General features: G+C 40.4%; 1 protein-coding gene across 2 annotated transcripts in view; it reads right to left on the reverse strand.

The window, feature by feature from the left end:
- Nucleotides 1–27433, reverse strand: part of NSMCE2 (NSE2 (MMS21) homolog, SMC5-SMC6 complex SUMO ligase) — a 126736-nt gene that overhangs the window by 76287 nt on the left and 23016 nt on the right. For both annotated transcript variants that reach the window (XM_066176103.1, XM_066176112.1), the window contains exon 3: nucleotides 24093–24199. In XM_066176103.1, coding sequence (XP_066032200.1) covers nucleotides 24093–24199 — 107 coding nt within the window. The remainder of the gene's footprint in view (nucleotides 1–24092; nucleotides 24200–27433) is intronic.

The following is a 27433-nucleotide window of genomic DNA, read 5'->3' on the forward strand; positions in this document are numbered from 1 at the left end:
AGCTTCCTATTGGGACAGCCCTCAATGGAATTATTAGCCACTAAATCCCAGGCCTTACTTCCAGTCTTATCCTTCTTGATTTACCAGTTCTGGCTGACAGCTTGCACCTCTTCCCTTGTCTTGCCAAACACTACATGCTCTCCTAGTACACGCTCGTGATTGTTTTCCCTTGTGCTGTGCATTCTGAAATGGTAATATACCCTTTTTGCTACATAGGTGTCACAGGATACCCCCGCTCCCCAATTTTCACAGGTTCCCTGCAGGCAGACAGGGCAGGCAGAGAACAATGTTCTCAACTGCAGTTCTTTTTCTCCTCTTTGCTTATAGGTCCATCTTTGTAATTTAGCTTCAGAAAAAGAATTGGTTTAGAAAATTGAGCATTTCAACTTAGCCCTTGCTCCTAGTATGCTAGATAATGTTGCTGTTTCTCTGTAGTTACCAGTTTTTGCAAAGAGCAGGTGTGCTGTGTGACAGCCTGGATTGATCTTGTTTACATTACCACCCTACGCATCCTTCCCATTGACCTTCCAAAATCCTTGGAGTCTGTCCACACCTTTCCTGTTATCTACGACAGTATCAAGAGGCTGGTTCATGCCATCAGATAACTGATGATACCAGTCTCTGTCACTCAACCTGTTTGATTTCCCAAACAAATGCATTTACACTCTCTCTCTCCTAGTCCTCCTGCTGTGGGAAAGCTCCTAAGATACATTTTGGAATATATCTTTAAAACCTTCTTCAAAATCCTTGGTTTACACCATTTCCCTTTATTATGATGCCAACAAATGCTTTCACAACTGTCTGATTGTTTCTGTGCCAGCTGTGTGTCCTGCATGACTGAGCCCAACTTCCTGATTCCAGCACATCCCTTATGTACTGAGCCTCACAAAACTGGGTCCTCAGAACTTTGACAAAACCTGAAGAGCTTTTTTGTTACAGATCATGACATTAGTACCTGCATCTTAGTTCAAAGCCACCTTGCCTCATACTCTCGACAATAAAGGAAACCTGAAAAACTGTGAACGGTGTAAGAACCTGCAATTAAGCACAATACTAGCAGTAGCAATACCTAACTGTAAAGTGGACTGGATGAAGTCTGGTAGCTGACTCTAGAATAGGAAGCACACAAGAACAGTTTTGAAAAATTCGGGGATATTTGTTTTGCAACTCTCTTGCAATTCATACACAATACCTTTTTAAAAAGCTAAACGCAAATTATCAATCCAGGTTTAAAATTATGACTAGAAATTAAATCATACTCCAGCTCTCCAGCATGTATGGACTCCCCCATTACACACAAGCCCTTGATTTTGTTGTTGGAAGTCATTAAAATCAAACTTTAATTTTCAAATAGTTCATATTTAAAATAAGAATTTCTGTAAAGAGACTGTGTGACTGCAGTAGCAATTTACTCATGTCTTCAAAATGTGACAGCAGGGTGAGAAGAAACAGGAAAAGAGAGGCCTCATCTGCATTTCTAAGGCTGAAGGAAACAGTTCTTCCTGAGAGTTTGCAGGCAATAGGAAAAACAGGAGCGCAAACCAGAACAATTCCTAAGTGGAGTACTCTTCAGATACACTGTTAAAGTGCTATTTGTACAAGCAAAATAAATTCAAAAACTCAGCCTCAAATTTAAATACACTTTTCTTTATATTGATTTGACTAACAAGAAAAGGCGTTAAGAGTAGAAATATTATTTGTCTCTCCAAGAACTTACTGACACAGGAAGCCATACCACTATGAGTTTGGACATAATACTGAAAAAAAAAAATCAGTACTTTTTTGACTCTCAAAAACATTCTCATTATGCTGTCTGATAATCATAATTTTTATGCCGTCCATGATTAGAAACTGTCATTTACCCTAAGATTTAAAAGTAATTAGAAAGTAATTTTCTTCTAAACCTACCACTCTCTGCCTGCAGCTGTTTTCTTTCTGTTCTTTTTTAACTCAATAAAGAGATGGTTTTTTCTTACTCCTCAGTTTCTGCAATGCTATCACATTTGTCCCCCAGGTTTTTTCAGGCTGCTAGCACAAGCCCTATGGCAGTGAACTCTCTTGGTAACACCTCTCCTGCCATTCGAACTTCTCCCTACATCTTCGTGGATTTACAACCTTCTTATATTTAAGTTTTGAACTCATTCTTCCTCTTTTTCATATAACTTTGCTTTCCCTTTTTTAGCTTCTTTTGAAGTTCATCTCATCACCATTCATCATAATTTTTAGTACTGCACTTTCCTTCTTATAACCCTATCAAACTTGCTTTTCCTTTGTTTCTCTGACTCACTGTATATCACATGCTTAACTGATTCCCGTCTTATTACTAGCCCTAATTACGGGATGCCTTTATTCTTCCTTTTATATATTACATTCTCACCAAACACCTGCTGAGTCACTGGCAAAGGATTTAGGGAGCAGATGCAGATGCAGGTTGCCTCCCACACACACAGGGGTCAGCAGTCTTGCAAGAACAGCACTCTCCACTGACCTCTTCATGAGATCCTCTAGTGCTTTCTCTCCCAAGTACACCCACTGGTACCTAGGATTATTTTGCCCTGAGTGCTCCTGCTGCACAGTTTCCTCACTGTCAGTGACCTCCTTAAGTTCTCCTCATTACAAAGTGAAAATACACCATCCAAAGTGGAACAGTACAACTCAGTGTAAGTAATTAATCTTGTAATTGCATCTCACACTTCAACAGCAATCTTCCTTACAAGTACACATCACAGCAAAATACTTGATCTGATTCTACTTAGTAGTTATTCATGATCAGATGAAATTTCAGCTACATCTCAGCCAATCACTTTATATTTTGGTCAGTTACTGTAGTTTAACTTTTATCAATTCCCATCATAGAATCATTAAGGTTGGGAAGACCTCCAAGATCACCAAGTCCAATTCCTGACAATCATCACTGTGTCAACTACATCATGGCACTAAGTACCACATCCAGTTGTTTCTTGAACACTTCTAAGGATGGTGACTTAATCACCTCCCTGGGCAGCCTGTTCCAAGGCTTAATCACCCTTTCAGTGAAGAAATTCTTCCTGATATTCAATCTGAATGTCCCCTGGCACAGTCTGAGGCCATGTCCTCTTGTCCTGTCATTGGCTGCCTGGGAGAAGAGGCCAACCCCCACCTGGCTACAGCCTCCTGTCAGAGAGTTATTGAGAGTGGTAAGGTCCCCTCAGAGCCTCATTTTCTCCAGGCTAAATACTCCCAGCTCTCTCAACCACTCCTCATATGACTGACTCTCTAGACCCTTCACCAGCTTCCCTGTCCTTTTCTGGACTCACTCTAGCACCCCAATGTCCTTCCTGAATTGCAGGACCTAGAACTGGACACAGTACTTGAGGTGTGGCCTCACCAGTGAAGGGGGATGGTCCCATTCCCCTTAGTGTTTGTCTTCTGCCATGCCACATAGATTCAATGCAACATTTCTTGCTTCATGAACTTCTTCCCCAACCTCAGCAGCCCATTCCCTTGTTCAAGGGATTTTAGTTCTGATAGGAGACACAGTGCACCTCTGAAAAATATAGGGCAGTTGACATATGACCTTGTCTGTCAAGTTCATGACAGAATTTCTGTGACGAGCAGTGAGGAATCTCATCTTGTTATATAAAATACTACATGCAAAAAAACCCCAAGAAGAACAGGACAAACAACTCCCCGAGGAAGTTACGGATTGCAATCAGTAAGCAAATGGATCATTAACTGGTCAACCATTTCATTGTTTGCATGACAGAGTAAGACATGTCTAGTGCAAAGCTGGGTAACAAATCTGGGAAAAAAAAACAAACCACGAAACAAAACAAAAAAACCCCCCTCAATTCACTGGCAGAAGAAAAAAAAACCCCTCTTTTGCAGAGTCACTAACTCAAAATGGAATAATTAAAACTCCCACTTTAGAAGCTGCTACTTTGAAGTGAAACTGCAGATCTCTATTTGCATATTAGGAACGCTTGTGTCGATTTCCATGCTCCATCTGGGCAAGAGATTGCAGATGAGGATGACAAGGCTCTGAATTAGGACAAATCAAATGGATGCAGACTCATGAAATCCTGTAGAGATAATTATCAGTCTCAAGATGATGTAATTAGTATATTAGCATGGTTTCCTCCTCCAGCAGTAAATACATTTTAACAATATGTAATGTCTTTATGTCTGCTATTTAATATGTCAGCCTTGCTTAAACTTCTTTGCATACTTCTGTTTGGTCTGTCACGCTGTTCTGGTAACTCCCTACTTTGCTGCAGACAACTAAATGCACAAAAAGACTACGCTGTAGCAAAGATGCAGATCGTAGTACCAAAGCTTTAGAGATCTGGCTATCCAAAGAAATCCCCTCCCTAAATTAAACATTCAGACCTTGTATAAAATAGATGGAGAAAGTCAGTGTCAAAAAACAGGAATCGCAAAAGCCAGCTATCGAAGCAGACACTCTAAGAGACAGGGAGTTCTACTCCTCTAATGGCAATGGGTGCCTCCTCCACATACCCTTTCCTTTAGTCAGTTGCTTAAGCCAGGCAAATCCTTCCTCATAAACAACGATGAGAGAAATCCATATACTATCAGATTTAATATCTCAGTGGTTAAAACAGTCATCAGTTAGGTGAGTGACCCGTTTTCAAATCCCGGCTCATCCCATATTAGTTGTCCTAGCCCATAGGCTATTGGGTATTCAGGGGTAAGACATCTTGATCTCTCCTGTTTGAAGTTGTTCCACTTTGTATAACTAATTAAAAGATAATTGCAGCAAGTATTTGAACCTGACTCTCCCACATCCCACATTATTGCCTAACTATTCAGCTGTGAATTCAGTTTCTCATTTTGTTTCTTACATCATGTAAGCACTTTTGAAAATCCTGCTCTCCGTATTTTACATACAACTATTTACAGAGCAGAAAGTTATTTTAATTTCAGAATTACCACTACAAATATCTCCCATTATTCTCCTATGCAGTTCCAGCTTTCTTGCTCAGTGGTGAAAACCAGGTGGTTTATTTGTTTGGTGGTGGTGGTGGGTGTTCTTTTTCAAACCCTTTCTCACCATACAACCCTGCTGTGCAAGTACAAAACCAACTTTTTCTGTGGTTCTTAGCTTGATTCTTTGCTTGAAGAAGGTGATGAGAAGCCTCAAGCAGTATTCATAGATAGCAGAATAAAAGAATATTGGTATTTCATAATGATTGATGATCGCTCCTTGGAGTCTAAAAATATAGTTATGCGCTGCAGCAAGCACAGGAGGTGATGAGCAGCTCCCTGCCCTAAAGAGCTCACAGAGTAAACGATGGACCTGGCAGAAAAGCAAAGACACAGTATCAACCACACATCAGGAGAAACACAGATTACAAATCCAGCATAATGATGAACAAGTGAAAGCTTGCAAGGTGTTACAAAATAAGGAGAGCCTGGCAAAACAGGCATTTGTTCAAGGAATATAAGGGCATTGTGAGCTGATTATGAGAAACATATCAGACTAGGGAAAAACTACTTCAAGAAGTAGTGCACATGACAAACTAGCTCAAGGAAGGCTGTTCAACTGGTCTACACAAGCAACACATGTGTACATTTATTTTACAGTTATCCTAGTATAAAACTTGTAGATCCTTTTTTTTTTTCAGCTTACATGTCCGCTAGGAGAATTTAAAAAAAAAAAAAAAAAAAAAAAAAAAAAAAAAGGAAAATCCTAACAAAACCAAAAACCACACCAAACAAACAAACAAACAAACAAAAGAACACAAACACTTACAAGAAAAGCAAGACTGCAGTAAACACAGAGATAACTATTTTAATTCTGTTACTGGAAAAACCTCCCCCATAAACAACGCCAGAAAGTTTCAAAATGTGAAGCAAATATAGGCTCAGATGAGGGAAAATTTTAGAAATGTTGGGTGAACACTGAGTTAGGAAAAATTAAGACTGCAACACCAGTACTGTGAAATGTTAAATGCAAAATTACACAGCAAGCAGATGAAGAACTGATCTGAAAAAACAACAAGAACAACAACAAAACCCACAACAAAATTTTGGTTGTGCAAAGACGTACAGGTTCATGTATGCTTTCCCAAAATGTTTCTGCAATACAGCATCCTGTTAGTTTTCAGATCACAGGAGTTCTTCCCCTTAGCAGAGGCTTGTGGTGATGCAGGCACCAACTCCTAGAACAAAATGTTAGTCTTTTACAATATTTAATTTTTGTAGAGACTTAAACATTTAAATATGTCATTACAAAAATTAAATGACTCAGTACAGATGTAATTCAGATGTACCAAAATGCGTTAGTCATTCAATAGAAGAGGCACCGAGGTTTTACTAAAAATACTTTACAGAACAAAATAAAAACATGTATTTACTTTACTGAATGGTTGTTGTGAAAATCACGTAAAATTAAATCCTGTACAAACCGCCCTAATTTGCCTACCCTGAAAGCAGGACTTCTAGTTCTTGACCTGAACCAGCACAGCTAACTCACATCCATCTTCCAACCCGTTCTGAACAGCAGAGTAAGAGAAAGCAATATGTGATGTGATGTGATCCCAAGGCAAACAAACTGGGCAGGAACTCAGTAATCAGCAGCAGGGAGTTCCCTGCCAGGTGGGAGTCTCACCAGAGGCAGAGTTAACCTGCATCAGCTTCCTATTCATCTAGAGATGGTGTTCCTTAGGGAACTCTACCAACAAGGAGCCTCTACCATCAAGGCACAAAACCAGAAACAATGCACTTAATATGCCAGATGGATTGCAGGGAGTGTAAAAGAAATCCCAGAGAAGTCACCAAGAGAAGCTGCAGCCTGCACTGCAACCTTCCTGGTACTTTGACAACTCAACTTCCTTGGAAGTGGTGAGGGTATATTCTGCCATCCAAAGCTTGGACTGCTCAGCTGTCCAGTGCTCCTCCCAGTGTAGGTGGCCATGGAGCCATGCTCAGGTCAAATCACTACTCTGCTCAGTGAGGAGCAGCCAAGAGAAGCCAGTGGGCTTCACTTCAAGGGTGCTGCTCAGGAGAGCAGTAGGGTCTTTGAAAAAATTTTTCAAAGCTATAAACTTAGGCTCCACTGTAGTAAGAATTACAGATGTCTGCTAGAAATACTTCCCAGAGGAGAAGGAACAGTCCAGGATGTTCTAGGAGTGTGTTGAAGAGAACTTCCTGACAAAACTGGTGAGAGAGACAGCAAGGAAAGGCACCTGTTGGACCTGCTGTTGTGAACAGAGAGGGACTCGTAGGTGATGTCACAGCTGGAGGCTATCCTGGGCATGGGGATCACATGACATGGTGATGAAGGATAAAGAAAAGACAGAGATATTTAATAACTTCTTTGCTTCAGTCTTCAATAGTCAGACTGTTTTTTCTCAGAGGACCCAGCTCCCTGAGCTGGAAGACAGGGACAGCAAGCACAATGAAGCTCCGTTGAAGCTCATCGGATTATGAAGACCCATAATCCAAGGGAAACTGGTCAGTGACCTGCTACAGCAACTTAGGCACACACAAGTCCATACTGCCAGATGGGATCCACCCAAGAGAGTACTGGGGGAGCTGGTGAAAGAGCTGACCAAGCCACTCTCCATCATTTATCAGCAGTCCTGGCTAAATGCGGAAGTCTCTGTTGACTGGAAGAGCTCAGTGTAACACCCATCTACAAGAAGGGCAGGAAGGAGGATCTGGGGAGCTACAGGCTTGTCAGCTTACCTTTGGTGCCAGTGAAGGTTACAGAGCAGATCACCTTGAGTGCTGACACAGGGCACTTACAGGACAACCAAGGGATGAGGCCCAGACAACATGGGTTTGTGGTGAATGGAGTTAAATCCAACTGGCAGCTGCTCACAAGTGGTGTTCTCCAGGGCTAGGTATTGAGGCCAGTCCCATTTAATATCTTTATCTATGATCTAGGTGAGGGGATCAAGGGCACCCTCAGTCCATTTGCAAATGAATGTTGACACTGAAATGTATGTCCAAAAAAGGGCAACAAAGCTGCTGGTGGAGCTGGGGGTATTTAGGCTGGAGAAAAGGAGGCTCAGGGGGAACCTTATTGCTCTCTACACCTCCCTGAAAGGAGGCTGTAGCCAGACGGGGATTGATCTCTTCTCCCAAGTTACAAGTGACAAGAGAAGACAAAACAGCCCAAAGTTGCTCCAGGGAAGGTTTAGATTGAATATTAGGAAAAATTTCTTCACCTAAAACATTATCAAGCATTGGAACTGGCTGCCCAGGGAATTGGTTGAGTCACTGTTCCTGGAGGTATTTAAAAGACATGCAGATGGGGTACATGAGTTAGTGGTGGAGTTAGCAGTGTGTGGTTTATGACTGGACTCCAAGCTCTTAAGGGTATTTTCCCACCTCAATGATTCTTTGATTCTATTCTATGGTTCCAGGTAGAAAGGTACAACTGAAGGACCAAGAATCAGATAAAAACTTGCATTGTGTGGAAGCTGGAATCCCACAACTTCAGGTAACAGGAATACAGCTCTGCTTTCTCTTCCAGCTGGACCTAGCTAACAGTTTCAGAAACAGTTGGGGATAAAATTCTGAGGGGATATGTCAAGTCATTGGACTACTATCAGTACTAAAGAAAGCACTGGTGTTAATGGCTTACAATGCTTCCCATGTGAAGCAGAAGAATCCATCCCACTCCATGTGAGTCTGCTGCTTGCCCAGAACCTGGATCACTGATGCTGCAGACAAATTGCCAACACTTACCCAGCCCTCCAAATTCTACCTCTTGCTGCCATCCCTTGTGGGATAGAAGTAACACAGCCAAGTGAAACCTTGAGCAGCTCAAATGGAAGACAGAGCTCAGAGAAAATATGAGGTGGCAGAAATCCCAGTGGTGCTCTCCTCAACCCTTCTACTCAATGGAGAGGCCCAGCTATCAGATATAACCAGCAGACTGATGCCTGTCTGCACAGCTGCTGTCCCCAGCTAGACTTTCATTTCTTTGACTACAATGCCCCATTCAATGCAGACGGACTGTTAGAACATATTAAAGCCACCTGACAAAAACAAAAAAAAAAGTTCTGTGAAGAGATTACGGTTCTAGTGAGGATGACTTTAAACTAAATTCACTGAACAATGCAGCCTTTGGCCTGAGGTAAAGAAAGGAAGGATACATTTGGGTAAGAAAAGGCCACATGGAAAAGTTATGCATTTCTGCTTTGAGGCAGGGCATGCACAGGCTAACCTCAGGTGTCTGGGTACTAACACACAGAGCTTGGCCTACAAACTAAAAGCATTGGAATTCTGTGCACAGTCAGATGTTCTGATATCATCGGGATCGCAAAGATTAAATGGGATAGCATCCATGACTGGAAGAGTGTCATGGAGGCTATTCAAGGAGAAAATGGAGAATGGCAGTTGCACTTTCTTACAAAGCATCTCCCTGTCTATGCTGAGGTGCAGTGTGAAACCAGAGATTTATCTGATAGGAAACTCCTGGTCAAAAGCAAAAGCAAAAGAAACAGGAGCCACAGAGCCTGGGCCTGTCACACACCACCTGTTCAAGGGGACAATAAAGTGGATAATGCTGTACACAAACAATGACCAAAAACAAACCAATTACCAGACTTGTTCCTCGTTAGAGTCACATGGCATTGTGCAAACAATCCAGGGTATTTCTAGACCACGGGTGATAACTTTTTAATGCAAATTCTAGAGAGGACAAACAAAGGTAATATCCTATGTGACCTCTGTACACAAACATGGAAGAAAAGTGGCAAATGTGGTCGCAGATAGTAGCTTGGGAGCAGTGACCATAAGCTGATTGTATTCAGGATCCAGAAGACTGGGTACATAAGGAAAAGAAATACGACTAAGGATTTTATGCAAATGGCCTTTGGATTATACAGGACATGGCTCAGTAGACTCTCCTGGGATGCTGGAGCAAAAGGTGCCATCTTACCTGATAAACTTTTGTAGGAAACTTACTGCCAACATTGGAACTAATAATAATCCTTTTTTACAAGAAGATTGGCATTTCAGTAGAAGACACTGACTAAGCACTGAGGTTCTTAATGAACTATAATGCAAAAGGACAGCATACAGCAAACAAACAAAAAAAGAGTACAAAACCACTACTTTGGCACTTAGGAACAACATTGAGAAAAACAAAACACATTTAGAACGAAAACAAGTGATGGATGTAAATAGTAGCAAGATAGTTGTGTCAATTCAGCAGAAATGTGATGATGTGACTGAATGGAGGAGACAACCCAGTGGTTGTGCAAATGAAAAAGGCTGAAGTACTGAATACATTTTTGCCTCCATCTTCACAGGCAAAGATTACTCCTAGATTTCCAGATGTACCAGGATGGTTTGAGAGAAAACATTTTAGGGACAAGTTAGGAATGAGTTAGAACAGCCGATGTATTCAAATCTATGCAGACAGACATGATTAATCTGAAAGTGCTAAAAGAGTCAGCTGATGCGTAACTAGACCTGCCTCTCCTCTTCAAAAAAACATGATCATTGAGGCAGACCCTTGAAAACTGGAGAAAGGCTAGCACTGTGCCCACCTTTAGCAACGACATAAGAAAGGTAACTACAGGCCACTTAGCGTACCCCCTGCCCCTGGAAGGATTACATACCACATCCTTCTGGAATCCACCTCCAAACATGCAGAGAACAAAAAGGTAATCAGCCACAATCAGCAGGGACTCACGAAGGGCAATTAATGCTTGATGAAACTGATGAATGTTTTCTGTGATGAACTGACCTGAAATGCAGCTGTGGGGAGAGTGGTGGATGTAATCAAATGGTCTCTTGGGTAGACTGAAAATTACTGGGTCAGCCAGCTCAGAGGGTAATGCTCACAGCAAACACCAGTTTGCCATCCAACTGGTAGCCTGTACCAAGAGGTGTACTGCAGTGCTGAACAGAAGAGCTGAATATGTTCAGTATCCTCACCAAAGGCCTGGATGATGAAACCAAATGCACTCTCAGTAATCTTTTAGGCATTACCAACCCAGTGGCATTTGACACATCAAGTAGTAGAGCTTTAATCAAGAAGGACCTTGAGGAAAATCAGAACTGGTAATGCCCAATTCAAGAAGAGTTCTACAGCTTTCCTAGGGCAGGATAACCCCAGGCATCAGTAGATGTTAGGAACTGACTGGCCTTGTAGCAGCTCTGCTATGGAAGATGCCAAGTAAAATTTCAGGAAATGTTTTCACTACTAATTAGCAAATTGGATACGGCAACATTTGGAGCAGCATGGCCAGCAGGACAACAGAAGTTATTCTTCCCCTCTATGAAGCACTGATTAGGCAATAGCTGAAAGACTGCATCCTGTGTCAGACTCCCCAGTTCAAGAGGCACGTGGAGAAACCCAGGTCTGGGAAGGGGCCATAGGCTCATTACTGACAGAAGCTGAAGAAGCTGGGTTTTTTATACCCATAAACACGAGGCTAAGAGTGGCAAAAAACTATTTGAAGGAGAGTTTAAAAAATGGCGGAGCCAAGCTTTCTTCAAGTAATGAAAACACACATAAAATCATGGGGGTTTTTTCTCACGGTGCTATCAACTTAATGCTCTCTTTTTTAAGAAGTAAGGCATGCTTTGTTGTCTCTAATCCACTACCTCCAGTAATAAGCAGCTCACAATCACAACTTAGTTGACCAAATTTATATATTCCAGTTGGATCACATAGCTATTTTATGACACTGTTGATGGGGATATAAAAGGCATTTTTATATTCACCAATCCAGGCATCTCAAGGACTGATCTTAAAACTTTCAGATTATCATCTGTCATAACAGTTTAAAAACCTACATTGTATTTTATTTAACCATCCAGGAAAACATTTTATCCCATTTGGTGTGGTTGAGATCAGAGCAGGTACTTCAGCTGAATTTTTATCAAGTTTATAAGAAGGGGTCCTAAGCAGGTACTCACCCAGAGCTGTAGTTCACCTCCTCCCATCAGTACAAGAAGATTTGTTATATAGAACAAGTTTTTAAGGTTTTTTTGGGCATTAAGGGAGAAAACTGGCTGCAAGACAAGGATCTAAATCCAGCCAAAGATTCCTCCCCTTTTTTAGCCCAAGTGGGTGTAGCTCCCCAAACTTCAAGTTGAATTTTATCTGCTAGTACCTCATTATTAAATGGTTTATGTGGTTTTATATTATATGGATTTGAAGCAAGCTTTAAGAATTTTTCAATTATGTAATAATGCCCAAAGCAGGAGCTGTTCATTTACTTATTTTTTAAATCATCAAATATATGAGTAAGAACAGAGAGATAAATTATTAGATATCCTGAAAACTTTCCAAATATTAAAATTATGGAGGTGGAAGGTTGTTTTAGATAGAACAGTATTCCAAAATAGGTTTGAAACAGAGAATAAATGTCATTAATCTAAAGCTTCATAGCCATTCAAGATAAATTTCAGGGTGCATTAGTGCTTGTGGAGACTGGGTTTTCTACGCAGTTCATTTTCTGCTTCTTTCAAATATGGTACTTCAGATCAAAGACGCATTCAGCTTATTCTCTTCTCTTTAACAATGGCAGAAGCAAAAGGCTGGAACAGGAATCTAATGAGCACCAAACAGAAAGCTCCTTCCTTGTTTCTCACCACATACTTTCCCTACAACTAACAACTTGCAGTTTTGGGATTTACCAACACAGCGACTGTATTTGAATCTTTGCATCTAACAGCTGTCGAGGATTTTTTCTTCTATTAATTTGTCCAGTAGTTTTTTGAACTCATTAATGATTTTGGTCTCCATAACATCCTGTGGCAACTAATTCCACAATGTAATTATTCACTGTGTCAAAAGTTACTTCCTTTTGTTGATTCAAAACCTGCTGCCAGAAAATTTTATTAAACAGCTCTTTATGTGACACATGGTGAACAAACACTTCTATTCCATCCATGACTACACACTGCTATTACAGTCACCTCCTAGCTGAATTCACTGACAGTTTCTCCTTGAGCAGAAGCCACACCTGTAATCCTGTATAGGTGCTTTTTGCTTTAGCTGGATTTTCTCCTTACATAAAACAATCTGCTTCTATTAAAATTTTACCAGGTAAACAACTGCTGAAAAGAACTAGTATAAGGAGGGAATAACATAAGGAGTTTGGGTCTGAGTTTTGTGGGGACTGAAAATGGCCAACTGTAAACTCATGCTGAACTGTAACAACCATCACAACTATAGTGACCTGTGCTGTGCACATAAACCTGGCTGATTTGTTTGTAAGACTGACTGACAAAGGTGGCCAGGCATCTGCCAACCTAACTGATCAACCAAGGAGGATGACTCACTAAACTCAGGTCCCATTAGTCTGCAGAGGGTTAAAACTGATGGGTCAGATTCTCCTAAGATACTGTGCAATGATATTTCCATGTGCTTTGTCAGATTATATCTGTCAAGAGATACAAAGCACTGCTGTCAAAGCATTGGGAGAAAAGGAAACACTGCTGAGTCTTCTCCAAGGGCAGGTGACCAGCCAAGAACAGCCAACTCCAGGTTAGGCCAAAAGAAGGTAAGAAAGGGATTCCAAAGCCTAAACAGGATGTAAGAGGGGAAGCAAGAGAAAAGGCAGAGAAGCTGCCCACCAATCTGAACACCAGCATATCACTGTGAGGAGATGGTGGTGATGGCTATGGCTCATTGTTAGTGGAATTTAGCAGAGAGCAGTGGGGAAAGGTGGGGCTGTTTTGTGAGGACTAAGGGCATACAGTGGGGTTGTTAATAGTTTTTGTAGAAACTCGCTCTTTCAAGAGACAGTTTTACTGAACTGGACCAAACTGCCTCTAGCGCAGCCCAGCCTTTACCTGCACCCCTTGATCACCTCCAACTAAGCACAAAAATATCCATGAAGAAACATTTCATTTACAGCCCACACTTTGTATTACAACAATTATCACACTCCACATAAACCACACCCTGTAAGTTTTCCCTTACCAGAGTTGCCATCTTCCCAGCAATTCTTGTTAACTCACCATTGCATCCAAGCCCTTGCTATCCAATCTTCTCCCCACACAACAGACTGCAGGGGAAAAAACAGCATCATAACTGAACAGTGGATGAGTATCCAGTTGAACAAACACCGTGAATTGTTCACACAGAAGCAGTGGCAATGCAATGAGGCACTAACATTTGAAGAGTGCCAGAAGAGCTAAGAGTAGCAACATCACTGAGCTTTAAATTAAAAAATTTCTCTGGTTTTGTAGAATTTATCAGGTGTGGTATGTGTGAGTTCATGTAAACATGGGAACTTGACACTTTATGAGGAAGTCTTGAGCACATCTCATGTACACACTTATTTTGTTAAGTCTTCTGTAATATTTTTCATTTACTGTCAGTGTTAACACACAAGTCTAAGGACAAAAGAAGTACGTCAGCTGGTTAAATCAGCTTGCTCAGGCTATGCATGTAGCTCAGATGAATAACATGAGAGCCCAGAAAGTAGCTCAACTTGCCAACCCTTATTATCAAGCACACTGTTTGTAACTCACAGTAGGTTATCAACAACGGGGCCACGTTTGGGAGATACTGTCACATCTGGTATTGATTTCTGGTAGGATTCAAGTATTTTTTGAAACCTATTCTTTAAATTGGAAAGATAATAACACACATACATACCACTAGGCAGGTTTGGGGTTTTTTTTCAATTTCAGTAGGCACTGAAATGGGCATAGTTACATACTGCAGCACATCACAAACACAAAGAAATCATGCTGCTGCTTTTAAATCACAGCACTAGCTTCCCTCAACAGGAGCAATGTGGCATGTGAGAAAGAAAAACAATTTGACATTTGCAGCACAGGTTGAGCACACATGTTGAAAACTGTGAGAAACCCATTATTCAATTTAATGAAATTAATGTCAAAAAGCTGCTCTTAACTCCCAGGATCAAAAAATAAAGTGAAGAAATACTCTCCATTTTAACATAGGCCCAAATACACAGTTCTGTAAAAGTGAAAACATTCACAGGAAATCATACTACAAAGTCATATGACTTTGGTCCATTCTAAATGACATGGAACACGTTACATGCACACTCCCATTTACAGCCAGTATAGAACAGCTCAACAAGAAAAAGTCCCAAATAATATAATTTATGAGGAAGCTAGGAATTAGAGTAGCAACTCCGACCACTAACTCCTTCTCAGCTGAAATTCTTTAATGAAAACCAATTCATGGAAGTAGCAGCCAAAAAAAAAAAAAAAAAAAAAAAGAAAAAAAAAAAGGTCATCTAGTTAATGCTGTAAGCAACATTGTATCTGTGATTCATTATAAATTTGATAAGAATTTTGCTGAGGGAAAATCTGGGTAACTGAGTACTTTTATTGATAAGATCAGTATAAAAAAAACTGGGAGAAAAAGATAATGTTTTTAAATGAGTGACTTAACATTTAAAATTTTGGAGAAGGAATATTGAAGTATCCAACATATACATATAATTTCTGGAAACAATTACAGTAATTAAAACAACACTCAACCTTTGGAGGGAGATATTTTATGGAAGGCATTCCAGAAACTGCCTCCCCACTGACACTGATCAACTTGGGTGTGTTCAATTAACAGGAGAAACTAATTTAAAGTAAAAACTCCTGCTGCTGAGAATCATCCAGGATTTAGCACTCAACCTTCACCCCTTGGCTCCAAAGATTTAAATCCATGGACTGTCAGCAGGAGCTTTCCAGATGAGACGATTAATGAGCAACTAAAACTACACCAGTATTTCCCGTAATAAATTTCATCTACCAAAAAAAAAAAAAAATCCATTATTTGAAATTAAGAACTCTTTAATCTGGCTATTTTACCTCAACACCTACCAGTTTCAATACATTTCAAAATTTTATCTTCTTTCTCTTGGTTAGGCTAAACCAGGCAGAGTTAACTCACATCGACTCTCAAACACAGACACTGCACAGAAAAGTAGGGATACAAACCACAGAGACTTTTAGTTGTTCTATGTGTGATCTTCTGGAACTTCAGAAAAAGTTCAGACTGCCAGCTGCAATCTTCAGTGTTAAAATAAAATAATTTAAAACTGAATTCAAATAGCTTTGAATTCTTCAGGTAGAAAAGAAAAATCTCTTTACAGAGAGTAATATGGGATGCTGTCCACATGACTGAGATCGTGGTTGAGAGAGACAGTAAATTCCGTTTCAGGATGTCTCATATGAGATCAAAACCACCACAGCTGCATGACACACCAATTGAGTGTAACCCACTCTGCCAATTCTAATTTTGCACAGTTGTGCTCCATCAGGTAGTGTCTGTCCTGCAGCCAGAATACAGCCAGCAAAAATGGTATCATGTGATCTGGCTTACTTGATGAGAATGTGCTACCAGGTGATTTGGTACTGCACAAATGCAGTGTTAATGAACACGGGATCACAGCCCAAAGTACAGAGTGAAACTATTTGTCAAGGTCAACCACACAAGCTGCTAGTAGACCTGAAAATAGCACCCAGTCCTCCTTAATCCCAGGCTAGTTTGCTACCTACTGGGCAGCACTGCAGCCCAACATAGCAAACACACTTTTCAAATTATGATGTGATTCCCAGGACTCCTTTGGCATATTTGTTCTTAATACTATCCCTGCTGCCACTGTACCTACAGAGGTCCCAGTTCCGTGTGATGGCCCTAGGTCCAGAACACTTCTTTTCACCCAAATCTTCACTGCTAACCAGCTGTGGCCCCTGCGGCCCAATGCCTACCCACACAAGCCAAGGGCCATTTCAGCAACTACAGTGTTGACACTGCAAATATTTAGGAAAATGTTTAGCTTGAGCAATGGAAGCAACCACAGTGAAGTCAAACAAACCTACGTCCATATACAACAGTTTCCAGGGTTTATTCTCCAAAAAGCAGGACACATTTTTATGCTTGCTAGGAGACACTAAGACACACTACTGGGGATGTGCTATATAACCCACATAAAATAAAACACTATTCCTACTTCTTTATATGCTGCTCACTAAAAATATATTTTTATTGCAGCTCACCAAATGTTGACTCTAACATATTACTGTAGAGAACTACACACACAGATCACTAATTCTCGGAAAATAAAAAAGCGGCTTCCATCAAATGCTTAGCCTGACACATACAGAGACACAGAAAAAAGTAAAGCAAATATTATAAAGTAAATGTTAAAAATGTGTTGAAATGCATCTTTGTCCCAGTTTCTGCAGGAAGCAGTGCACATCCCTACAACAGTGCTGCATTGTTTGAATTACTGTTTGGAGATGGCAGTAGGACACAGCAAAAATACACTATTAATTAGAAATTATATCAAAGAAATTGTACTGAAGAAAGTTTAAAATGTTAAAAAAAACTCCACAGCTACCTAATGCTAGAAATAAGCTTGCCTCTAAAAGTTTTAGTAAGTCCTGTGGCATTATGATATATAGGTGTAGAGGCATAATTATAGAGTCGCATATTAATTTCCTCAACTATCCTGCCCAAGTCATTATAAGGATTTAATCCAATGTCCACAGTTCACTTATTCTGCAAGATGAATGATCAGTCTGAAGTGGCTTCATTAGTAGATAGCAAGTAAACAAGCACTAAGGAGGAATTCCAATTAGAATTCAAGACACCAAAATAATGGCCAAGAGGACATCCACTGTTAAAAACCCCTCTAAAGATGAAGAAAGTTCTCTAAAAATCTCCAAAGACATTGGCATTGGTACAACATCTTTCACCAGGGTTTTGATTTGTTGCTGCTGATAGTGCATTTGAGTATGCTCTGAGAGAATTTCAAGATAGAATCACTTGCTTTTACAATTAGCCAGTCAGGGTAAATGCAGCAAAAGACTACAAGAGTTCTTTTATTCTCCCTGCCAGCCCAATAAAAGATATATCCATTCTGATACCTTAAGTTTTAGGTTTCATATTTTTTAGATTTTTGAGTTTCCTAGGTGTGTAAGCCCTGAGCTTCACATTAAGTGTTAGTCAGTTCTCTTCACAGGGCAGGTAGACAAAACATCCTTTTCTAGCTTGAGACCAAGGACAACCTTTACAAGCTTCAGGTCCAAAAGTATAAACAATGGTGAACTGAAGAGAAAACAACAAGGATGAGACTTCATAACCTGAGGCTTTAATTGGACAACTAACCTCAATATGCAAATGGACGAAAACTTATAGAAGTGTGAAACCTCGTGACCAGTCATCCATTTTTGTGACCATTTTAGGTCCATCTTGGGTGTAGCCCTGGCCAGGCACTTGTTCTGCCCAAGGTGTACCCTTTAAGACCTTTTAATAAAGACCTACTTTATTCTTTTAGCTCTGCCTAGTCTCTGTTCCAGGGCAGTCCTCTCAAGGCATTAGGTTTAAACCCATTTTCCTGGTACTTCACAAAGACCTTCCTGAGCAATTTCTGTGCAGCAAAGGACCTTTTTGATAAAAAGAAGGTCCCAAAATTTTAATGGCTAGCAGACAATACTTCAGAATCAAGAAACACTGATGACCGAGGAAATGCTCTGAGCTCAGCTGTACAGTGAAGGTCACAGTTGCAGATATGGATATCATCAGTGGATTTTGCCCTACAACATGTTGTCATGAGAGTGCAGCAAGAGGAAAAAAGAAGAGCAAAGTGCTTATTAAGAAAGTGTCAGCAACAAACAAGGCAATTTCTTCCATGAAACAAGAAAGCTCCATGTCAAAAACTGTTTCGCTGTAATGGGTATCACAGTGCCAGTAACTGTCAGAGAGTCCTGAATCAGCTAAAACACATGAATCCCTTGGGATTCACAGTCTTCCTGGTACTCATCCCTACAGAAAACTAAGTGACAGTCTGATTATTAAGCACAACCCTATCTCTAACAGGTAGCAGCAGTCACTGATGACCCTGCTGGCACTTGCCACATACACTGAACTTGGTCATCACATTAGTTCTGCTGCCATAGCTGCGCCAACGAGGATGGACACTGGCTGGAATCACATCCTCAGCTTCACCTTGCTGCTCCTTGAAAGACCACACTGCAAGTGGAGCCACCACTGCAGAAGTGTTAGGTTGCTTTAGTTTGTTTATTCAAAAGAGACAACTTGGACATACTGGTAAAACTTTCTCCAACAGGACTCCTGGCCTACGAAGCTACGCTGGCAGAGGCTGGTTAACAAAGATGTTAAGTCCCTTTCATTTTTATGAAACCAAGGAAGACCAGACAAATCACTACAGCGTTAGTAGTGATTATTAAAACTCCTCACGAGTTTTAAGTGAGGAAATTAGAATTTTGCTACACAGGTTTCAAACCAGAGACCATGGATTCATCTGTACAGCAGTTTTAAACAGGATTCTTTACTTTTCTGCAGAGGCTTTTAGATCACTCACAAGTTGCACACTTGGAATACAACCTAGATCACTGAAGGGAATTATCCCCTTGCAGGACAACAACTTACACAGTTTGCCACTAAAATAACACACCACAATACTAAGTAATCTGCTCTAAATCACTGACCAGTGAACATACATCTCCTCCTATTCACACTGCAATGACCTTACTAGCCTTAAGGGAAGAACTATTATCAAAAATACAAAACTATTCCATATGCAGTTCCTATATATCCTGTAGAAACAAAATCACTTTCGTACAAGGAACACCCTTCATCTTTGCAAAGGAAGAATGAACACTTGACAAGCTGTGAAGTCACACAGGCATAAATGACCAACACATCCAGACTTCAAATCCTCTCAAGACATACACTTACATCAGATGTATGTAGTAGTTTTACAAACAAAACCCAACAAAGGACATTTTAATTTCACTTCCTGGGTTCAAACTATAATAAACTTTGAATTAAATTACAATTGCTCAAATCAGTTTCCATGCAAAATAATCAGAAAACAAAGATGACAGCAGCCACTGACATAGTGATAGATATGATTCACCAAGAATAATGTGGGAAAGCTTTGGGAGAAGTAAGGATAAAACCCAAGCATCAATGCCACATCTAATATTTCCATCTTTTCTTCAGCTCAACACCACCACTTTCCTTGCCCTCTTTCAAACCAGTACCGTCCCCATATGTCTACATGATCTCAAGATTTCCCAAGACCATGTTCTTTCCCTTTGTGTCTGCCTCTTCTCATTCTCAGTGCTTCCTTCTCTTAGTTTTTTTCTTAAATGTCTTCTGTGTGTTTCTTCCACCTCACTAAGATTTGGATTTCATCCTGTCACAGTGTCAAAAAGCAGACATGAATCAAGAATGAGAAAGTGATGTTTGGCAAAGAAGTAACTTGTAAAATGAAGCACTAAGCAATCCTTGCCAGAGATGCCATTACCATATTCAACAATTTCCTCTTACCTGCAAAAGAAACAAAATAGCCCAGGTTCTCTTCCCATAAAGAAGAAAAAAAGAGGTGGAAATAACGTAACATTAGAAGTTAGTTTTGTCTTCCTCGTCCTCTACTTTGATCTACAATATACTGTAATTCATTTTATTCAGAGAAGTCTGGGGACTTCAGAAAATTTACCCCCAGTTTCGACAGTCCCTAAGAAACCAAATGCTTGAAACGCTGAGAGAGTGATCAATCCACCGCCACCATCCCTGCTAATCAGGAGTGCTGAGTGGGAGTGAGGGAGCAGGCACAATTGTTGAAATGAAGGACTATGAGACAGTCCAGGAAAGCTAAACCTACATGAACCAAGAAGCAAGAACAGGAGGACACAATGAATCGAACTACAATACCAAGTATAACTTTGCTTGAACACTGTGCTCTTTCAGTAAATTCAGTAAAATACCTGTTCACAGGCTATGACTACCCCCTGCTCCCATAAGACACTTCCTCAGACAGCATGCACAGTAAAATGAATGTGCTCTGGGTCTTTACATGCAGACAAGAGGATGCAAAGCCAATGACTACACAGTTAGGTTGTTACATATATGGGAAATGCCAGGTTTTTATTGCTCACAGTGTAAAAAAATGAGCACCTGGCATACTAAATATGTGTTCGCTTCATAGAGTCACCATCTAGAACCCGTTCTCTGCACAGACAAGAAATAAAATCAAGTATCTTGACTCTGTGTGTGGATTGTTTTCCCACACACTGGGTGAAAGAATCCGTATTTGGGACAACAAAATACACTGGCGTTCTGGCCACTTGAGAACTCTGTCAGAGCAGGGAACACTTGAGCCTGGGTTCTAATCATTTGGGTCCATTTCAAGAGTATAAAAAAATTCTGCAAGAGATACTGCAGCTCCATCAGCCCACTGTTGTTACACCAAAAATAAGAGTGGTGTCTTGACTTTGCATGGTAAGACCCTGTATATTGGCTAATTTCTTTTAAAAATACCCATTAAAAATGAAAGAAGCAGCAGCAGCAGAAGTCCTGTCATTACACAGATATAAGAAAATCCAGTGGCACAGGACAGACAAAGGATTTCCCACAGCCTATTGTTGGAAACACTGTGATTCAATTGCTCACTTCTTGCTCAACAGGCTGCTGATTCAACCAGAAGAGGATGCTGGTATGTCCCACCTTCTGCATTCTACCTACTGCAGTCTAAATCAACAAAAAAACTGGCTGAGAAGACATGTGACTATATCTCATGCTAGTTTCAAGTTATTTACATTACAATCCTTTGGTTGTACAATATCTTTTTGTCAATGCAATTTAGAGATACTCATAATAAAATAATATATCAGGAATTTTAACTGCTGCTGTCTCCTTATCTTGCTAAATTCCAGTTGGACATTTCACTAGAAGCAGCTGGTTAGAAGGTGAAACATAGGCTTTCAGGCTTTCATACACTTTCAGATTCACTGCTGTATGAGGAAACTACAGACCAGAAAAATCATCAACATACAAACTTACAAAATAATTAGATAAAATGTGTTTTACAGTTGGAGACAAATCCTGTCTATGAAGAACTGTCTGCTTGTGAAAATTAATGACCTCCTGCAACTCCCCAGAGAAAGCCCTCAGGTAAGGAATTCAGATGGAACCAGGGAGCAAGTCAGTGGAGGCTATTTTAAACCCAAGCCATTCTACAGCTACTTGCAGGTGCAGCCCTAAATTCAGCAACAGTATCTGTTTCCCAGAAGCAGATTTTAAGCTGTCTCTGACAGGTAACTGGAGATGGGCAGTGCAGTTCCAGAGACATGGTATGCAGCTAGCCTCCAAAATAAAGCATGAGCTGTTATTTTTCAGAGAACAGACTGTAACTCTGTTCTTTCACAAAGGTTTGTTCGGTATGCTGGCAGGGGAAAGGACAGACAATTCCCTAGAGTGAAGTAGGAAGCAGATACAGGAGAAGTGTGGCTAGAGGCTAACAGATTAGCCATTACCAAATTTATAATCCATGTAGACTCTAAAACATGTTAAATACCTTGGAGCTGCATTTTTAAAACCTTAGGACTGAAATAACAGGAAATGAGTTTGTTTCAATGACACAAAGAAGCTGCATTAGAGGAAAAAAAGGGGGGAGAAAGGAAAACCAACCCCTCCGGGTGTATTTTTTTGCACACCAGCACAGATATGCACACAATAGATACTGCGGAATTCAATCCTAAAAACCACAAATGTATCACTGCTCTGCCAAAACCAACAAAAATACCTTCACTTCAGTGAAGCAGTTACACCTCTGCTCAATTTAAAATATCATGAGTGATGCATCTGAAGTAAACAGTACTTGAGTGCTTTGTCGGTGAAGGCACAGACTTGCTCTTTATGGTCCCAAACTTGAAAAAAAAAGTGTTTTGCTGACAAATGGAAATAATGAAAGAAGTTCAAAAGTCATTGTTTAAAATTACTTGAAATTCCTCTTATAACAATAAGGCATCAATTATTAATTGGCTTATAATCAAAATATAAACCAACTGTGTTTCGCTCAAGTCTACATCATTAGTCTCTAACAATGAAGACTATCTTACAATTTACTAGGAAAGCTTTTAAAATCATGAATAGTCCAAATAAAAGGAAAAAGTTCTGAACCATCCAATAGAAACTAGGAGGTCTGCAATTATGGTGACATCTGAAGTGAAATGTATATTTAAAGACTGCATGGGGAACAGTGCCTGTATTTACTGCTGTCCAACACTTGCTGATGTTGCAACTTGCATAGTTTTGACCTCTTTTTAAACATGCATATTTAATTATCAGAATGAAGATTTTTTCAGTTAAGCATCTGATCAGATTTTTAAAAATTAAAGGAAAACCTTTCTACAACAGAGAAACCGTGTAGGCATCTCAACAGAACTAGTGGGAAATGTATTGCTTTGCTCTCCTTTTACTGCTTTTAAAAAAACAAAAAGCAACAGCAAGATAACAGCAGAGGCAAGTTTAACTGAAAAGCTCTCCTAATTTAACATTTTGAAACACAGATTTCCCACCTTGAAGGAAAATCAGGGATGTGCTTTTGCTTTTCTATATAAATCCGTATAAAACGGACACAGAGAAGACTCTCTGCAGACACACACTAGAACAGGTCACTCAGGAAGTTGAGTTATCCCGGCGCGACGTGGTCGGAAGCTGAGGTTCGGCCGCCCTGGACCTGCCCCTTCCCGGCCCGGCTCTGCCGCGGAGCCGCCGCTCGCTCCCGCCGGGCCGGGAACGCGCCGAGCCCGGGACGGGCCGCGCGCGGGCGCGGCGTCCCCTGGCGGCCACTGGCGGCAGCGGCGCCGCCGCGCCCGGAGTTTGTCCGTCCTTTGTCCGTCCTTTGTTGAGGGGCAGAGCGAGGCCCTGGTTCATAGAGCGAGCAATCTGCCAGATCACCCTTTACACGCACCAGCCAAGTCAGGTGGCAGGAAGACAGTGGGAAACAGGCTTTAAAACATCGGTTCTCTGCATCAATTTGTTCACATTATCAGCTGCACTTCCATCTTCCACAATCTGTGAGGTGGTATCACCTGAGAGTAGGGTGCCTTAACTATAGTGCCCTCAATCATTCCCAAAGCACTACTCATCCCGTAATCCCAAGGGTGCCAGTTTGGTGGGGAGAAGTTAAAATCTCACCAACCCTGTAGCAAGCTAGGAGAAAAAAATGAATAGTTGTACTGGGAACTTCAGTATTTTATACCTGCTGAAGAGCTGTCTTTCCAATTGTGCATTGTTTAAATTTAACATTTGTGTCTTTTAGAAGACAATATTTAAATAAGGATATGTTCTCATAACTTAATGAGAAGAGATAATTTACCTGATTTATGGTTTCTTCAAATGCTTTTATATAATGATTAAGTTCTCTGTCCATTGTAGCATATTCTAACATGACTTTTTCCATTTTGTTAACATCTTCTTCATCATCTGCAAAATAAAATATGCGGAACATGGGTAATCATTGTACTATTTTAAGGCAGCATTTTTTCTTTACAAATATTTTATTTATAAGTATTCATGCTGTGAATATCTAATGCATTTGTAAGTCTCATGTGTTTCCAAGCTACTCCAACATACACTTCTTTTTCCCCCATTTTGCAACTGTAATCTTTGACATTTCTTGGGTAACTTGAACAGCTTACTCAGAAAGACACTTCCCTGGTTTCATGTGAACAAGAGAGAGTATGTGTAATTTCATCTACCAACACCTAGTCATTAGGCAATCAGGATATTTTCTGCAAAAGTTGTATTTCATGACTCATCACATTGCCTCAGAAATAGTCAGAAGAAACTTAAATGCCCTCTCAGTACAGTATAGTTCACAGCTATAATTAGACCCCTTATCCCCAATAAACACAGCTATAGGAAAATCAAAACAGAGCCAGCATTTTATAACACAGGAAATAATGGAAGAATGAAAAGCATTGATGATTCAAGCAGTAAAATTCTAATTGCCAGGGAAAATCAATTAACACAGGTCATGTGATTAGCAATTCATATCCACTTTTATTCTCTTCTGCATTCCTCCTAATTCCACTCCTTTCATCTGTAACTACACTTCTGCTTTCCCATTCTAACACTGCTGTGCATCTGCTTAGGTAAGGACAGTCTGTAGATGCTGCAAGGCCGAACAGTCACAGCTGTATGTTCCCGACACAGCTGCATGTACCACATCAAATGCTGCCAACTGTGGGAAGACAGCCAGCCACAACCCCTGAATCCATGCAGGAAATCAGGAAGTAAGGAAACCTAAGTTTCTACTTCTGCTACTCCCATTTATTCCTATCCTGCAGTTTCCAGGAGTTGAGAAAGCAGCGGGAAGCAGCTAGACTCTGTGAAAGTGCCCCAATGTCTGCCAGGCAGCATTAGGGACTGTCATTTGATGGAGCATTCTTTAAAAGCACTTAAATAGCCAATCTGTGCTGCTACTTTTAGGAAGAAAATTGTAGTACAGTTTTTAATTTTTTTTTTGTGAAGAAAGGAAAATGTCTTCTGATCTGGCAAGCTTAAGTTGCTAACTATTTTATCATGTTAGAACACAAAAATCTGTCTCTGCAGAAAGCTGACACAACTGTATATGGCCATCAATTTGGGGGCAAAATCTGAAACACCGCTCAGAGACAGAAATATCCTACCATACTGAAAGAGTGATGGATCCAGGAGACAAAGGAAAAGTGCTAAGATATATTTACACAAAAGAAATTACATAATAAGCTACGCTATTTTGTGAACACGGCAATTACAGTTGTGACGTTTCCCTTAATTATATATAGGCTTGGAACGTATCCATTTTTCATTAAGTAAATGAATGGATACTGCAGACAGCATCTTGGCATTCCTGCAGCTTTCTTCTGAATAATCAGCATTTCCCTCTCCCCTTTCCCTTCCCTCCCACCCAGTTTCCATGTTCTATCTGGTAACTATGATCACACTATTTTTCCTTCCTGCTAGGAAGCATATGAAGTGCCTCCTTCAAGGCTGACACAAAGGACATTCCATGAATCACAGGGAAGGTTTGTGTAGCAAATAACTGTCATTCTCCTCCCATGGTCAAAATGAATCATATCCACAACATAAAGAAACTACAGTGGCCTAAATATTTTGGTTTTTTCTTTTAGGGGAAAAGAAGTGCATCCTTAAATAGTAAGAGAGCTGTACAAATGCTGTATTTCCTAATAGTTAAAAACTTCAGGTGAAGAGTAATAATGTTGCATGCAACTTTAAGAGATGTATTAAAATAAAGCTCTAAGAGGTGGAACACAGCTCGGCAAGAAAGACATTATCTCCAAATACATTCTGCTCTACATTCTTCCTGTACTGACTGTTCTACTTATCCACCAGCCTGCTTTAAGTCTCAGTACTGTTCACTGTTGTTTCCCTGTTGCTGCTCTTTCACACAGGTTACAAATCCTGGGAAATTGCTGAAGATGTCATTAACACAAAATCATATCCTGCCCTTGGAGGCACTATGGACATACAGATAGATCTGAAGGACTGTGTACAGGTCAGTTGTTGTCCATACCCTATTTCTGCTCATTGACAGATACTAGAGTCCATTTTCTGTCTGAAGTTCAATCCACAGGGCGCTGAAAGCTAAGAGGAAATCTCCTATGCTGTTCCCAGCCACTTACCTCTCCATCTCTTAAACAAGATTTAAAAGGAAACTTACATTACAAGCTATTCTATTTGCCTTTTAAAAACTCTCCTTGCTCTACATTACACACATAATAACCTGCTGTGCAAGGCTCCTCTGCTTTCCCTTCCCCTGAAGAGCCAGGAGCATTTCTGCCCCTCCCAAGTCAGGAGCAGATGCAGGGCACAGCTTGGGTGCACATGATAAGAAACTGGGGATGACTGTATGGGGGTGTAAAGTTTTACAGCTCACCAGGGCAGGGATCCCAGCACTTTCAAGGTTTCTTTACAACAGACTCCACCATAGACTAATCAGAACACACCAGCTGACCTGATCTGACTAAGGAACAAGAAATTAGAAAATACTTTTCTCTCCTCAACACCATCCCACAACTCATTATCACAAATTCCAACCACCGGTTTAACAGCACTACAGTATCAAAAATAACTAAAATTTAATAATTACATCAGGCTTTTGAAAGCCTGAATAACACTGTCTGTTATTCTCTCTGCAAGCCCTCCTGCTGCTTTTGTTTCATATGTGAGGGCAACAGTGGAGATCCATGGTAAAGAGATTCATGGCACTGACTCTCTTCCAGCAGACCATGAGCACTCTGACTGCTGAATATCCTCCAGCCAGACTCCAGCTACAAAGCCAGACAACTCTCCAAAGTACTCAAACCTTGCACTCTGCAGGCCAACAACCTAGCTTAACACCAAAATCAAACACTTTGCAAGTGCTGGATGTGTGCCTTTCTGTTATCTAATCAAAAGTTACCCTAATCTTATTTCTAATTCATATCTAAGGAATGCATTCCAAACTCTCTGCATATGCTTTTAGCTACTGCCACAAAATACCATTGAAGTGCATATTGTAGTCTCTTTGCTATCTAGGCTAAATACGTTGAGTTTAGTAACCATTTCTTCACAAGTCATTTCCCTCACCACTCAGAGATTATACATTTTGCAATATTAATTTTTCTACTCACAGAAAACCCAGTTCAAGGCCATAATTTCATTTTCAAAGGC

This window comes from Chamaea fasciata, unplaced genomic scaffold, assembly GCF_029207755.1.
Source record: "Chamaea fasciata isolate MVZ Bird 193981 ecotype frontalis unplaced genomic scaffold, bChaFas1.0.hap1 SCAF_1, whole genome shotgun sequence".
In the NCBI taxonomy this organism is placed as follows: Eukaryota; Metazoa; Chordata; class Aves; order Passeriformes; family Sylviidae; genus Chamaea; species Chamaea fasciata.